This window comes from Felis catus, chromosome A3 (genome assembly GCF_018350175.1).
Source record: "Felis catus isolate Fca126 chromosome A3, F.catus_Fca126_mat1.0, whole genome shotgun sequence".
Lineage (NCBI taxonomy): Eukaryota > Metazoa > Chordata > Mammalia > Carnivora > Felidae > Felis > Felis catus.
In genome coordinates, this window is record NC_058370.1 from 25234276 (window position 1) to 25251792 (window position 17517).

The following is a 17517-nucleotide window of genomic DNA, read 5'->3' on the forward strand; positions in this document are numbered from 1 at the left end:
CAAACTCTAAAGTAAATATTAAAAATAACAAAGAATTACAGCTAATAAGCCAACAAAGGAGATAAATGGAATCAAGAGAAAAAAATGGTAGCAAAGAACAGATGAGACCAATTTTTAAAAAGAGCAAGATGACGGATTTATATTTAGCCATATCAATAATCACATAAAATGTAACCATCTAAATACCTCAATTAACAGGCAGAAGTTGGGGCACCTGGGTGGCTTAGTCAGCTGAGCGTCTGACTCTTGATTTCAGCTCAGGTCATGATCCCAGGGTTTTGGGATTGAGCCCCATGTTGGGCTCCATGCTCAGTGTGAATTAGATTCTCTCTCTCCCTCTGCCCTTTCCCTCATTCTCTCTCCCTTTCTCTCTCTCTCTAAAATAAACAATGGGCGGTGGGGCAGTGGGCACCTGAGTGGCTCAGTCGACTGAGCATCTGACTTCAGCTCAGGTCATGATCTCATAGTTTATGAGTTGGAGCTCCACATCAGGTTCCCTGCTGTCAGCACAGAGCCCACTTCCAATCTTCTTGCCCTCCCCCACTCACACTCAAAAATAAACATTAAAAATAAATAAGTAAATTAAAAAAATTAAACAATAGGGTGCCTGGGTGGCTCAGTCAGTTAAGCATTGACTTCGGCTCAGGTCATGGTCTCGCAGTTCATGGGTTTGAGACCTACGTTGGGCTGTTTGCTGTCAGCATAGAGCCTGCTTCAGATCCTATGTCTCACTGTCTCTCTGCCCCTCCCCTGCTTGCGCACGCACACATGCACATTCTCTCTCTCAAAAATAAGCGTTTAAAAAATAAACAATAAAAAGAAGTTTAATGTAAAAAAAAAAAAAGTAGAAGTTATTGATTATAAAATCCAACTACATGCTGCCAACAAAAAACACACTTCAAACATCAAGACAAATAAGTTAAAAGTAAAAGGATGGATCCCCAAAAAATTAAAAATAGAACTACTCTACAATCCAGCAACTGCACTACTAAGTATTTATCCAAGGGATACAGGTATGCTGTTTCAAGGGGCACATGTACCCCAATGTTTATAGCAGCACTATTGACAATAGCCAAAGTATGAAAAGAACCCAAATGTCCATCGATGGGTGAATGGATAAAGAAGATGTGGTATATATATACAATGGAGTGTTATTTGGCAACCAAAAGGAATGAAATCTTGTTATTTGCAACAACATGGGTGGAACTAGAGGGCATTACGTAAGTGAAACTAGTCAGAAAAAGACAAATTTCATATGACTTCACTCATATGTGGAATTTAAGATACAAAACAGATGAACATAAGGGAAGGGAAGCAAAAATAATATAAAAACACGGAGGAGAACAAAACATGATAGACTCTTAAATATAGAGAACAGAGGGTTGCTGGAGGGGTTGTGGGTGGGGGATGGGCTAAATGGGCAAGGGGCATTAAGACACTTGTTGGGATGAGCCCTGGGTGTTATACGCAGGGGATGAATCACTGGATTCTGCTCCTGAAATCATTATTGCACTACATGTTACAATGTAACCAAGGTTACACTACACAAAAGAAGGCTGGAATGAATATATTAATTAATATACCAAAGTAGATTTCAAAGCGAAGAATATTACCAGGAACAAAGAAGGTCACCTCATAATCATAAAGAGTTCAATTATCAGGAGGATATAACAATTAGAAACATTTATAGACCTAATTATAGAATTTTAAAATAAATGAAGCAAAAATGGATAGAATTACAAAGAGAAACAAATCCACAATTACAGTCAGATTTCAATACCTTTCTTTGACAACTGATATAGACAGGAAATCAGTGAGGATACAGAAGTCTCGAACAGCTCAAAATCAATAAACTTGACCTAACTGACATCTATAGGAAATTTCACCACCAACAGCAGAATACTCATTCTCTTCATGTGAACATGGAACATTTACCAACATGGACCTCATTCTGGGCCACAATACAAAGCTCAATAGATTTAAAAGGATTCAAGTCATAAAAAGTATGTTCTCTAACCATAATAAAATTAAATTAGAAGTCACAAACAGAAGATCTCAGGAAAATTCCCAAAATACTTGAAAACTAACATATTGCTAAATAACCCATAGGTCAAAAAAGAAATTGAATGAGAAATCAGAAAGTATTTTGAGGGGTGCCTGGGTGGCTCAGTCAGTTAAGCTTCCATCTCTTGATTTTGGCTCAGGTCATGATCTCATGGTTCTTGGGCTTGAGCCTTGTGTTGGGCTCTGTACTTACAGCACAGAACCTACTTGGGATTCTCTCTCTCTGCCTCTCCTTGGCTTGCATGTGCACTCTCTCTCTCAAAATAAATAAATAAAATTTTTTTAAAAAGTATTTTGAATGGAATGAAAATGAAAATATAACACATCAAGATTTGTGGGATGTCACTTAAAGCAATCCTTAGGGGAAATTTTATAGCACTAAATGCTTATATTAGAAAAGAAGAAAGACCTCAAATCAGTGACCTCAGCTTCCACCTTAGAGAAACCAGAAAAAGAATAAAGCCTAAATTATGCAGAAGAAAGGAAATGAGGATCAAAATGAAAATCAATAAACTAGAAAACAGATGTATGTTAACTAGACTTATGGTGATCATTTTGCAATATATACATATCAAATCAAATATGTTGTATACTTGAAACTAATATGTCAATTATACCAATAAAGCATAACAAAATAAAAAATAAATAAAATAGAAAACAGAAACAATGAAATAAAAATAGAAATCAATGAAATAAAAATCTTGTTCTTGGGGCACCTGGGTGGCTCAGTCTGTTAAGTGCCCAACTTCAGCTCAGGTCATCAACTTGCAGCTTTTGAGTTCCAGCCCCTCATTGGGCTCTATGCTGACAGCTCAGAGCCTGGGGCCTGCTTCGGATTCTGTGTCTTCTTCCTCTCTACCCCTTCCCTACTCGTGCTCTGTCTGTCTGTCTCTCTCTCTCTCTCTCAAAAATAAATAAACCCTAAAACAAACAAACAAAAAAAAAAAAACCCTGTCTCTTTGATCAATAAAATTGAACTTCTAGCCAGAATGATCAGGAAAAAAAAAGTTGCCAATGTCAGGAATGATGTGACATCACTACTGATTCCACAGATGCTAAAAGGGAAAGGGAATATTATGCACAACTTCATGCTAATAAATTTGAAAACTCAGATTGACAAATTCCTTAAACAACCCAAATCCATGCTCCTTCTACTATCAGGAATTATACTTTGCTTGTAATACTTTGTTACCAGAAACAAAAAAAGACACAGCCCCAAAGCTGAAGGAGTTCACAAACCAGCAAAGAGATGGACAATGTGATATAATGACAGAGGTAAGCACAGGGCACTATGGTAGCCCAGGGGAGGGGAACCTAACCTTTGTAGTTATCACACACTTTAAAGGATGATAAGAAAGGGGCACCTGGCTGGCTCAGTCAGCAGAGCATCCGACTCTTGATCCCAGGGTCATGAGTTCAAGCTCCATGTTGGGTGTGAAGCCTACTTAAAAAAATAAATAAAATAAAAAAAAAAAATAAAGGTTGATAAAAGATAGGCAAGAGAAACATATCCCAGGCAGGAGGAACAGAAAGGCATTGGGGGGGGGGGGGGGAGGGGGAGGAGTAAGGAAAGATAAAAGCTCAAGAGAGAAACTCAAGAACAAACTTGTATGTCTTATTAAGGAGCTGCTAGACTTTATCCCAGGATTAGAGGGAAGCCATTGAAAGATTCTAAGCAGGGCGAGCATGTGATAAGATTTGCATTTCAGAAAGATCTCTCTGGCTGCTGTGAAGAGAAAGGACTGGTGACAACTGCAATAATCCAGAGAGTTTGGATTTCAAGGGCCTGAACTAAGGCCACAGTGGAGGGACTGACCAGAAGAAGATGAGAGGTATCAAGAGGGAAGACCTTGGCCTGTATCATCTGTTTGAATGTGTAGGGGAAGGAAATGAGAAAATGCAGTCAGGAAGAACCCCCAAGTTCTGGTTGGAGCAACAAGGTGGTGGAGATGCCATTTCTCAGAGAGACTAGTAACCGACTCAGGGGAGAAAAGACGAGGTGCCCCGAGAAGGCACTTTTAAAATTACATACCAGGGCGCCTGGGTGGCTCAGTCGGTTAAGTGTCAAACTCTTGATTTCAGCTCAGGTTCGTGGGTTTGAGCCCTGTGTCAGGCTCCATGTTGGCAGTGTGGGGCCTGCTTGGGATTCTTTCTCTTCTTCCCTCTGCCCCTCCCCTGCTCACTCTCTCTCACTCTCAAAAATAAATAAACTTAAAAGAATGTCAAAAGCTTTAAAAAATAAATAAAATAATGTATCACTTACATGACTATGTAATCAAAACAAACAAAAAAGTAACCTAAATAAAAGAGCCAATTTCTGTCCCATCCCCAGACATGAAAAGACAGAAAAATAGATATTTTTTTATTAAAAAAATTTTTTTTTAATTTATGTTTATTCTTGAGAGAAAGAGACAGAACACAAGCAGGGGAGGGTCAGAGAGAGAGGGAGGGAGACACAGATTCTGAAGCAGGCTCCAGGCTCTGAGCTATCAAGCACAGAGCCCGACGTGGGGCTCGAACCCACAAACCATGAGATCATGACTTGAGCCAAAGTCAGATGCTTAACCAACTGAGCCACTTAGGTACCCTAAGACAGTTGTATTTAAAACAGCAAACATGTATTAAGAACAACTTAACTATGCCTGGCACTTGAGCTGTGGCCTGGTCCCACGAGTGGAGTAAGGAGACTGATCACACTCCTCCCACCCACCAGGTCTCAGGCTGTATGCTCTTAGCCTGCCTTACTGGAGGTGATCAGGTTCTTGGCTGGGACATAGGAAAAGCAGAGCCTGCCCTTGGTTTCCGTTCCCAGGCTAGGATGAAATGTTTCTTTTCCAACTGGCTTTTCTTCCCCTGCTTCCAGCTGAATTCAAGCCAACAAAAGCCCCCTCTGCCTGAACAAGCAAGAAAGCACCCTGGCAACTGAGATGACAAGAGAGGTCTGGGGGTTGAAGTCGATTGTGGGGAAGTGGGGAGGGGGAAATGCCAGCAGCAAAGCACTACGAAGTATTTGTCCAAAGCAAGAGGGAAAACCAAACTAGTGTTTTCTCTTAGAATCGGAGAGGCATGATGAAGTGGGTAGAGACAAATTACCCTCCTTGCCCAAATGGCAGCTTCCAAAGAATGGAGGGCAAGAGGAGCCACAGTAAGCTGGTGTCTTTCTGGGAAAGAAGGTTTTGCCTGGGTCCACAATAAATAGGGGCACAGAATCTCAGTGTCCTGGAACCCTAATGCATATCTCTATTTTCACACTTTAAGAATGGGAACTCGGGGTGCCTGGGTGGTTCAGTGAGTTAAGCATCTGACTCTTGATCTCGGCTCAGGTCATGATCTCACAGTTCTTGAGTTCAAGCCCCACATCGGGCTCTGCACTGATGGTGCAGAGCCTGCTTGGGATTCTGTCTCTCCCTCTCTCTGCCCCTCCTCTGCTTGTGCTCTCTCTCTCAAAATAAATAAATAAATAAATTAAAAAAAAAAAAAAAAAGAATGGGAACTCTGGGAGGAAGGGACTTATCTCTCTATCTCAGTATTCTCAGTACATAGTAGGTGTTCCGTGAGGGATGGTTGGCTGGACAAACACACTTCTGGAGAATAAGTCCAACCTTGTTTGCACAGAGGAGGAAACTAAGACCCAGGGAGGTATAAGCAGAGTATGTATTCAGTGAACCCTGGTGGAAGGTGGTCCTAGGACCAGAACACAGGTCTCCAGTTCTTTCCCACATGCCCCCACAAGCCCTGTTGGGGCTGAGAAAGAATGAATGAGCAGGAGCAATGAGCTCTACCAGGCAGGAGGAGAGAAGTGCAGGGGCAATTGTTTCCAGAGGACCACCCTCCTCAAACACCAAACCTCTACAAACAAACCTGCCTCCCTGGCCACGGAGCGGAACAGGCTTATGATCCAAGCTGGGTCACAGAACAGCTCCTCCCCTCCACTGCTGTGATTAGCCTAGTCACGAGTACCTAACCCAAGCAGCCAATCAGATTCCTCTTCTGGAATTTGCTAGGAGATTCCAGAGGAGAGAAATGAGAGTGAAGGGAGTTAGTGGCACATTCCCTGCCAAGATCCAAAGCTCTAAGCCAGAGCAGTTGGCAGCCCTGGCCCAGGCTCATGAGGAAGTCAGTAAGAATGAGTCAACATGCTGAAAGAGAGACCAGCTCCACCCTGCCTTTTCCCACAATCATATGTGTCAATAAGTCCTCCTTCCGCAGAGTAAGCCGGTATGAGTTGGCATTTTATCACCTCCAACTAAAACCAAACTGGCAATACCAGAAATGAGATAGTACAGAAAAACAGCAGAGAAGCTGGAGCAGGATTCTCAGCGGGGGTCCAGGATCCCTACCACAACCTGCAAAATTTCACATGCACTGTATGTGTAGTTCTGGGAGGAAACGGCACTTACTGGATTTTGAAAAGGGTCCATGATGTCCCAAAGAATTAAAAACGAAGGAGCTTGAGAAAAGGGAGACAGACACTCCCAAAGCCAGGGCCTCCAGTTGAGGATCCATCAGGAGTTCTTGAATGGTCTACCAAATTTGGAGGTCTATACTTCCTTACTGTTTCCATCCCCTAGCTCTGCTGCCCCCAACTTCCTTCATGCCTGCTTTTACCCCTGCAGTAGCCTCTGCACAAATATTCCTGCCTCCAAGAAAGCAACTGAACTGGTATTTTCTTCTTGCTACTCTCTACTTTCTGCAACTTTTGTGCTGGGTTGTTTACCCCAGTAATTAGATAAGAACCTCCCTCTTCCTTTTTCTTCCCAGTCATAGATCCTGTCACATGGTGGAGAGACATACAGCAGAGGTTCTGAGGATCTCAGGGCCACAAGAAGAGAGGAACAAAAGGGCATCTCTAGAGGACAGGGTCATTTCTTCTTCTACATGCACCTTGCCAGTTGACCTGGGCCAGGGCGATTAGGTGGGAGTTTGGCTAAAGTCCTGTTTACACACACATATGCACTTCCACACCTCTGGGGGAACTTACCTCTTATTTCTATATTCACCCTCCCTGAGGAGCTAGGTGATTAACAATTCTACCTCCTCTCCCATAGCCATTTACCACCCCTCCCAATTCTGGCAGACCTGGATCAAGGCTGAAACATGGAAAACAGCTTCAGCCCCTCCCTCCATAAAGGCATGAAAAGCCTCTTTGCCCACAAATCTTCAGCCTAAGCCCTAAACCTTCAGCACACCAAGGGAAGGCCCCTTCCTACAACTGAAGCAATCAGGACCCAAGAGCAAGAGGACTGTGTCCAGAGCAGAACCCTGTGTTGAGTGTGTGTTTTGGGGGGCAGAGGGATTATGTGGTGTAGTTGCTCACAAGGTTGTGACTTGGGCTCTATGAGCTGGGGGAAGGCAGGGGGAAGAGAGAAGTGTATGTGGATGGGGGTAGGAGATGCCCCCTCCCCACCTGTCACCAATGGTCTTTCTTTCTTTCTTCTTCTTCTTTTTTTTTTTTTTAACCAGTGGTCCTTCCAAACACAAACTTTAACACTCCACTCCCCTGCCTAGAAAACCCTGTACTGGCTTTCATTCTCTGTAGCCTCCTCAGGCTTCCAGTTCTCCTCAAATGCCCATCTCACTCTTCATCTGGTTTGCTCCCACCGGTCTTGCAGGGCTGTCCAGGCAGCAGCTTCTCAATCCGCCCACTCTCCCCAGGCCAAGTGAGGACACTTCTCCTGGATCCTGAATCACTCCTTGCTGAAAGCTGCCTCAAAACACCAAACTGTACTACTGTAACTGACATCCCCTTGGTGCAATGAAGCTTCTGGGGACAGTCCCTGGCTTAGATAAGCTGTTCGAGCCCACATGTCACTTGAATGAATAAGGAATAAGCAATGCCTATGGTCTGGTCAGTCACTTAAAAACTGCCCAAGAACCTGCCATTGTTGCTTCTACACCTAAGAGTTGATTTGAACCAAGTCTGGCTACTAAAGAAGTTTTTAAACTATCTCAATGGACTAGTAACCCCAACAGCCTGAGATCCTCATAACACTGGGAGATAGTTCTAATGAGACTTTTATCTTTGCCAGTCCTCACTATTTATGAAATCACAAGACACCCACAGGTCTACCTCCCAGGGTCAAGGAGAAAACAAATAATGAATCTGTTCCTGGCTCCAACCTCCAGGGAATTTAATAGTAATGGCAGTTCTCTGTTTCTGTTCTTTGCAAAGCTTCTGAGCAGACATGCTAATAATGGCTGGGAAGACCCTCTTCCTAATCTACTCCTTTTTTTTTTTTTAATTTTCAAATGTTTTCATTTATTTTTGAGAGAGAGAGCATGAGCAAGGGAGGAGCAGAGAGAGAGGGAGACACAGAATCCAAAGTAGGCTCCAGGCTTTGAGCTGTCAGCACAGAGCCGACATGGGGTTCAAACTCATGAACTGCAAGATCATGACCTGAGCTGAAGTCAGATGCTCAACTGACCAAGCCACCCAGGCACCCCTACTCCTCCTTTAATACCTTTTATTATTTTCTGATTCAGGTCAAATCTCATTGTAATTAATTTCCTGGGGATAGTCAAATTCTTATGCTGAAATGAAATCCATTTTTGTCAACAAATGCTATAAACAACTGGGCCACAGTCAGGTAATCCTGAGGTACCATGAGGTGGGAATCAGGCAGATTTGGTCCATATCCTGGCTCTGTCGTGTATAATTTGGATAATCTTGGATGAGCCTTGAGCTTTAACTTACTCATTTATAAAATGGTGATAAGACAATACAATAATTCTGGTATTAACTATAATGCCTATCACCTAAAAAAGGTTCAGCAAACATTAACTGAATCAGAATCCATATGAAAAAAAAAATCCCATTTCGGAAAGTACAGTAATAGTCATTCCCAAAAGATTTTCCCAAGACTTTTAATTGAGAAGACATAGGCAAATCACTTAACCTTTCTAAGACTCAGTTTCCGTATATATAAAATAAGGATAATAACATCTGTATCTCACTGAACCACTACAAGGAAAACAAGGCAGCACATGCAAAGTAGTTGAATAGTACAATACCTAATAGTAGATGCTCAATAAATCTTCATCCCCTTCTCCTTCAATAGCAAAAGAATGGAAATAGAGGCTTGGAAAGCTAAGTAACTTCCCCCAAATTGCAGTCAGTTAAGTGATAGAGCCTAATCCAGTTTGCAAATCCAGTTTGTCTGACTTCAGAGCCCTTATTATGATTATTACTCCTATTTTACAGATGAGGCCAAATAGTTAACCTTGATGGCAGACATCAAGTAACATATATATTACACATATATATGTAAAAAACAGATTTTACTACACACACACACGCACACACACCCAATCATGAATTTGCTATCTGGTCTTTCCACTAAACACTGTAGCTTATAACCATATATGTGAAAATAATAAAACTGGAGAACTAACTCCAAACTGCACAGAATTATCAGAAGCCAAAATAATGAAGGGATGGTAATTTCTATTCCCTTGAACAATACACAACAGTGATAGATTATAATTGGATTATTTAGAAAAGAATGTAAAGAAAGGAATGTTAGAAAGTAGGCTTCCTACCGAGGAAAGCAATACCTCAGGGGTCCCCAAGTAGTCAAATAGAAAACAAAAAGAGAAGGAGGATAAGTGCCGAAGATTCTCCAGCCAATTAAAGCACTTAATCCTGGCCACAGCAGCCTCCACATCCCCTTGCTATGGGGATCCCAGGGCACCCCCTCAGACTACTGACAGCCTCAGTCTTCTCTAGAGGAGACACTCTCACCTCTCCCTCCTCCAGCATTTTGCTTCTCCTGGTCCACTGTTGGGGGAAACCATCCAGTGCTCCTGTCACTCTATTCACCCTCCACCTCACCACTACCCCCTCCTAGCCATGCTTCCTTCGAAATCCTGCTGAGCACTCTTCCAGAACATCTTTGTACTCACTAAACATGAGACCTGGTTCTGGTTCCAGCCCTGACCAAATCAAAGTCTTAGTTTCCTCATCCGTAAAATGGAGATGGGGAACGGACCCAAATGATCTAAGACTTATGATTCTAAGACACAATAATTCATCAAACCTGAACAAGGTTCAGCCGAGCTAAGTCATGTGCCCTTCTTTCTTTCCTATCTACACATACACTAAGGTAAAGCTCTGCAATGTTCAGATGTCCTAGGCTATTATCTTATTAACCCTATCTTAGGCACTGGTCTTCACTACCTTGAAAGAATCTTTCTTTAAAGAAAGGGACAACCTTGCATCTACTTAGACATGGCCTTCTTCCCTCCTACCAACCACAGAGCCATATGCCTTTATTAGCATTTAAAACAAAACAAAAACTTGTTTCCCACACATGAAAACAGATCAGAAAAGTCACTCTTGAGTCTGCTTTCACTTAAGACACAGAAAATTCGATGTTTTAAACGATGTGACCAAAAGGGTTAGAGAAATTCAGGCTAAAATTAACTCACAAAAGATTTGTCGTCTGGGGCACCCGGGTGACTCAGACAGTTAAGCGCCTGACTTTTTTTTTTTAATTTTTTTTAATGTTTATTTATTTTTGACACAGAGAGAGACAAAGCATGAGCGGGGGAGGGGCAGAGAGAGAGGGAGACACAGAATCCGAAGCAGGCTCCAGGCTCTGAGCTGTCAGTGCAGAGCCCGATGCAGGGCTCAAACTCGTCAACTGCAAGATCATGACCTGAGCTGAAGTTGGACGCTCAACCGACTGAGCCACCCAGGCGCCCCAAGCGTCTGACTCTTAATTTAGGCTCAGGTCATAATCTCACGGTTGTGGGATTCAGCCCTGCATTGGGGCAGACAAAGAAGGGGAGAAGTGCCTTGTTTTTGCTCTCTTCCATATTGTCCATGTTGTCTCCAGCAGAGGTGGAAAGGCCGAGCAAACACCATAGATGCAGATTTTCAGCTAGGCTTATACCTCTCCAAAGTACCCAATATGGTCTGAAAATGCAAAGAACTGGCTGAGAAGGGACTAAAAGTCCAAAATCTGGCTCCTTTCCTATATTTATGAATAGTGAGAAGGCTGGGGAAAATTCTCTGGCTATGTAAATATATATACTCTCCTCTCCCAGCCAGAAACAGCCTCTCTCCTTCAAGCCGCTTCTCACAGCCCTTCTCAGTCAGTCTCCATTGGATCCTAGTCATAATCCCTGATGGGCTGTGAACCTAAGACAGAGGCCAACAATTACTCATTTCTGAACCCACAGCAACACCTAGCACAGCACTCTCCACTACTAGGTGTTTGGGAAACATGCTGAATGAGTAACAGAAGGATAATATAATGCCTCTGAGATACTTAAGGGGACTGGAGTAAACAAATAAAGTCCTTAGCTGCTATAAAAATCACCAAGACTACTGAAGTGCTAGAAATGTTCTATGTCTTGATCTGGGTGGTGATTACATGGGTATATACATCTGTTAAAAAAAAAAAAAAAACCACTGAGTTATACACTTAAGACTTGTCTGCTTTACTATAAACAAATTACACATTAATAAAAAAAAAAAAAATCAAGAAGCACCAAAAACTGTCATTTGTATACCAACTTTTTCCTAGGTCTTTTTATAGACTTCCTAATCTTCCCCAGAGTCCTGTAAAAGGGGTTAAAAGTAGGAATATTCTAATCCCTTGGATAGGTTCTTAGAAGGCAGGGAAAGACAGCCTGGTTACACAAAGAATCAGGAAGGTAGCTACAAGACCCTGACGTTTATGAGCCTCCACCCAGGCTGTGCCATCCTGCCAAACCACCAACAGCCAGTTATAACTAAAAAAAAAAAAAAAAAAAAACCACCCCCTAAAATAGCAACTGTTTGCTCCTTCTCTCCCGTCAGCTGGCCTTCTGCATGGCAACTTTAATTTTATTTTCAAAGCCATTCTGGCAACGGGCCACCCCAGAGTCTGTTGAGAAGCAGTGAGGCAGCAGAACTAATCAGAAAGAGATAAGAGCCACGGGTTCTAGTCCCAGGTTTGTCTTCATGAGCTGTGTCACTTAAAAAAAAATTTTTTTTAAATGTTTGAGACAGAGACAGAGACAGAGCAGGAGTGGGGGAGGGGCAGAGAGAGAAGGAGACAGACTCCAAAGCCAGGCTCCAGGCTCTGCACTGTCAGCACAGAGCCCGATGCAGGGTTCAAACCCATGAACTGTGAGATCATGACCTGAGCCGAGGTCGGCCACTTAACCAACTGAGCCACCCAGGCACTCCTGAGCTGTGTCACTTTTTATTTATTTTTAATGTTTATTTATTTTGAGGGGGGACAAAGAGAGAGAATCTCAACCAGGCTCTGCGCTAACAGTGCAGAGCCCAATATGGGGGTCAAACTCACAAACAGTGAGATCATGACCTGGGCCAACAGCAAGAGTCGGTCGCTTAACCAACTGAACCACCCAGGCACCCTGAGCTACCTAACCTCTCTGGGCCTGGAATCTCCCTCTATACGGGCAAGATGAGCTCTAAACTTGTGTGATTTTTCCAGAGCTGCTTAGGACACATGAAAGTACTATGAAAGTTAATAAAAGGGAGAGGATGGTCTTTAATGGGCACTAGTAGGGTGAGGTTTTAAAGGCCTTCATTTAGAACCAGGTGAGTAAATGTCTTCCATATTTTTAAAAGGCTTAGCTGTTCAGGGCAGTGCTAGGACCTCAGGTCTTTGCAGAGAAGCCCACTACTTTCCCCAAGATATACAGCATCATCTTTAGTCACCATCCTGAAAAGCAGATTTTTTTTTTTAATGTTTTTATTTATTTTTGAGACAGAGAGAAACAGCATGAACGGGGAGGGTCAGAGAGAGAGGGAGGCACAGAATCCGAAGCAGGCTCCAGGCTCTGAGCTGTCAGCACAGAGCCCGACGCAGGGCTCGAACTCATGAATCGTGAGATCATGGCCTGGGCCGAAGTCGGACGCTCAACTGACTGAGCCACCCCGGCACCCCTAAAAAGCAGATTTAAATAAAATGACTCAAGTCAGGCCAGCCTTGACCAGCTGGTTCTTTTCTCCACTCCCTTCACAAAGGAGACAACTCCTTTGTATCCTGTGGCCCCAACCCTGTGGGTTGGTGAGGAGGTCAAGTCCTATTACAAGGAAGCATCCTCAGTATGTTTAACTGGTCACTGCTGGGTTTTTGTCCAGCAGGGCTTAAGCCTGCTCAGCCCCAGAAAAAATGTGTGCATCTGATTTGCCAAAAGACTGGCAGTCAAGTGACAGGCAGACTACTGATCCAAAGGAGGCTCAGACACCAGAAGAGATGCCTTCTGGCAACTGCGCTGCTCACCTGGACAGAGGCTCACGGGAGCAGCTAAAAACGATTATTCAGCTCTGGTGTCTGAACCAGGGAATCACAATTAAAAACAAAACAAAACAAAACAAAACAAAACAAAACAAAACAAAACACGTCCATCACATTCTACAAAACAGTCTGTGGCTGCCCTCAACATCTACACTGAGCAGGGCTGTACCCAAGCTGCTAACAGACAAAACAAACACTAAGCTGCTCCATCTTTTTATGCAGCAAAATTGCTTAGAGCAACACCTGGTTCTCTGGAGAGTTACTGTAATACAGCACTTGTTGACTCAGACAATGTTAGAGCAGGAAGAATCTCAGCATTCATTTAATCCATCCTTTTCATTTTATTGTTCTCAACAATAGCTGATTCTCAACAAATTGTTGCTTCTCAACAAAGGCCCAGAGTAGAGAAGGCACTTGCCCAAAGATACTAGTTGACAGAAGCAGAACTAGAACTGGGGTGGTCTCTAAGTCCTAGGGCTCTGCTTGACCATCCTGGGTAATGGAGGGAGCACCTAGAAAAGAGGGGAAAAAAACAAGAGGCTGGGAGCTCAGGAAAGAGTGAATAAAAGAGTGAGTTCTCAGATTTTTGTGACTAGGATAGCAGAGACCAGGCTGAACTTGAAATGTATGGACCTCAGAAACAGAAGTCCTTCTCATCAGCCAAGGGAGGTAAACTCTCCTCATCTCCCTCTCTCATGGATCAAAGATAAACATGAAGGGAAAATTAAATAATCTCAAAGATCACAATTAATTGAGTAAGCTGGCCAGGGAGTCGGGAGCAAAATGCACAACATGAGGTAGTCAAGGACATGATTAATAAATGAGGCTTGGTCAAACTAGTTTAAGTAGGGAAGATCTGCCTATCTTCAGCATATAACCTGAGATTCTTTCAAGTGGAGAAAAGTTACTGTTCTGTCTCTACCCAGCTGCCCAGGATGTTCCAGGCTTCAGATAAAGCAGAAGGGGAACCAGGAAAAAGTAACCAAAGAAAGAGTAATGACCCCCCTTATAAGGGAACCACTCTCTACCCACCTCAATCCCTCTGGTAATAATGGGTAGAAAGCCTACCAATGGGTAACTTCAGCAGGGTGCTGCAGCAAGATGGCTGCTGTTCCCCACAAACTGTTCAACAGACAGAGTGTCTACTCAGTATGTGCCTCACTAAATTCAACCTAACAGATTCCTCAGCTTAGTATCCAGGGCCTCCTCAGGGAGGCTGCAGCCTATCTTTCCAACTGTCACTCTGTCTGAGCCACCACTACCTCCCACCCTTCCCCTATCATCTCCCCTCCCCTCCCACATACACACAGAGTACCTTGGTTCCACAACTCCTTCAGCACAGAATGGCCTTACCCCCTTCCTCTGTCCCAAATCTTCATCTGTGTCCTACTATCCCTTCACATGGAGTCTTTCACAGTGGGCACTTAAAATGTTGGCCAAATTAGGTAGAAGCTAATCTAACAACTTTTTTCCTTATCCCACCATCATCTGACATAAACAAACAGCCCCATCTTGGGATGCCAACCAGAGTCCCAGTTCCTAATCCTGAGAGTAGCCGGCTCTCTTTCAGGGTCCATTTGTGTGGCCTCACCTCTCTGCCTCTTACCTCTGAAATAAGAGTAATATTTCTTGTCAGAGAAGCTGAGTGCTTCGAGATGAGAGGCTTTGGAAACACATATTCTCAAGTTCAAGGCCATTATTTTAAATTCCCCTCAGACCAATGCACCATTTACCAACTAATGCTAAGAACTTAAAGCTTGTTTCCAGCCAAATGCCTCTTCTTTTATCACAAATGCCCTAGTGTATGGCTGTTGAGAGAGCTGCACTGAGGACTCTGGGTAGCCTAGTGGCTTTGTATTTCCACAGACTATGGAGATTTTTCTCTTGAGTGTAAAAATAGTTCATGGTTTCAAGAAAAGCCCCGAGTTTCAGGTCTGCTGTTCTCTCAAATCTCATGGTATAATACATTAACTGGTTCCCAACCTATGGGTTGTGAGCTCATAGGGTTCATAGTCGCCACTACACTACACTGCTCTGTGAAATGTGCCTGCCCAGCACTGTCTGTGCCCTACATGGTGAATATATCACACAATAATAAAAGCAACTGTCACTTGACCACCTACTGCCATTCATGTGACAATCCTAGGATGGAAACACAGACAGTGGGTATTCAATAAATATTGGTTGAAGGTAATTATTTATCTTCTCAATTAATGGGTACTAAAGTACAACTACACATTATCACATGACCATCCCTGATTTTTTCTGGAATTGGAAAAGCGTCCTCCAACCTGAAGACTGAAAACCTCTGGGTTGGTTAAAGAGTCCTGAGTAGGGAGACATTCTGATCTAGGTCCCAATCCAAGCCAGACTCCCAGAAAGCAGAGCCAGGAGGCTGTGTCCTATCTCTAGACCTTGGTGTCCTCAGCAGAACAACAAAAGGGTAGGATTAAAAGTACCCTTAATGGATCCTCTCAGCTCTGCTCTTTAAAACCTCTCACCCTTAGGCCACTCTCTGGAGCAGTGGTTCTCAAACCTAGGAGCTTCTGTCCCCCAGGGGACATTTAGCAGTGTTTAGAGAGTGTTTTTTTGTTGTCACAACCGGAGGAGGAATGCTATGGATATCTAGCAAGTAGAAGTCAAGGATGCTGCTAAACATCCTGCAATGCACAGGACAGCCCCCTCCGCACCAAATTCTCTGGTCCAAAATGTCAATAGTCCCAAGGTTGAGAAACACTGCTCTAGAGACCACTGAGAAACTGAGCTTGTTGTGGTAAAAGAATGGAAACCAGGCTGGGAAATGCACAATGCTAATGCTGTAACAGACTGTGAATGAATGCAGTGAGCAAAGGCTCTCAAACCATTCTAGACACATATAAACAGTCTCTTGGTTTTCTCTCTGGCACTAGTCCCACTTTGGATAACATAATCCAGTCATTCTGAGGACCCCCAACCTTGCCCTCCCCCTGCTCCTCAACCTGACCCACACCTGTTATTGACACATTGCCTTGCTAAAGCTGGCAAGAGAATCTGAAATTAAGCATTAACAGCAGGGAGCCAGGGGGCACCTGGGTGGCTCCATTGGTTAAGAATTGGCTTTCCTCAGGTCGGGATCTCACGGTCCCTGAGTTACAGCCCTGCGTTCACAGCTCAGAGCCTGAAGCCTGCTTTGGACGCTGTGTCTCCCCCTACCCCCGTCCCTCCCCCACTCATGCTCTTGTCTCTTTCTCTCTCAAAAATAAACAAACATTAAAAAAAAAAAAAAAATAGCAGGGAGCCAGAACAGTGCATGGTATAGTAGGAAAGCACCAGACTGGAGCTCTAGCCTTGACTCAGTCCCTACGGAAACCACTTAATTGCTTTGAGCCCTAGTTTCCTCCTCTGCAAAATGGATTAAAATCACAACCTGTCCTATCTTATAAAGCTTCTCTTTCAAAACCAGATCATGTATGTGAAAGTACTTTGGAAGCCACAAAACCCTATACAAATGTGAAGTATTTCCCTGCAGAATAACCTACACTGTACTTACACTATGTAAAGAATAGTATAAAAATGTATTTCCAGGGGCACCTGGGTGGCTCAGTCAGTTAAGTGTCCAACTTCACCCCAGGTCATGATCTCACAGTTCGTGAGTTTGAGCCCCGCATCGGGCTCTGTGCTGACAGCTAGAGCCCGGGGCCTGCTTCAGATTCTGTGTCTCCCTTTCTCTCTGCCCCTTCCCCACTTGTGCTATGTCTGTCTATCTGTCTGTCTGTCTGTCTCTCTCTCAAAAACAAATAAGCATTTTAAAAAATGTATTCTCAAAGACAGGATTTTGTCCATTGATAAAATTATGAGCACTGAAGGCTATGGAGTCCTGGCCCTATTGGACACCAAAAATACCAAAACCCACGGTGATGCAGCCCACATTAGGATCCCCCAAGACTTCTGGATTGGACCAGTGACTCTGTACTCTGAATGTCAGCTTTCTCATCTCTAATGGGGGTGTGGGGTGTAATATCACTTACATGGGTGGTTGGAAAAAAATCAAACACGATCAAGTCTGTAAAGTGTATGGCATTTCCCAAAGACAGGGGAATGTTTTCATTTTCTGAAGATATTTCTAGTTCTGAAAATAATCTTTTTACTTTGAAAAAGTTTTTTAGAATGATGAAAATAATTTAAGAAAAGGTGTTTCCATACTGCTCTGTCCTTT

The 17517-nt window shown here is 43.3% G+C and overlaps 1 protein-coding gene across 2 annotated transcripts in view; it reads right to left on the minus strand.

Moving 5' to 3' along the window:
- CHMP4B (charged multivesicular body protein 4B) overlaps positions 1–17517 on the minus strand; it is a 54046-nt gene that overhangs the window by 20265 nt on the left and 16264 nt on the right. The window contains exon 1 of one of the 2 annotated variants that reach the window (XM_045053725.1): positions 6465–6647. The exons of the other annotated variant lie outside the window; for it this stretch is intronic. Within the exon in view, the coding sequence (XP_044909660.1) occupies positions 6465–6570 (106 nt within the window). The 5' untranslated portion in view covers positions 6571–6647. Of the gene's footprint in view, positions 1–6464; positions 6648–17517 lie in introns of those variants that run through there. 2 annotated transcript variants of the gene reach the window in all.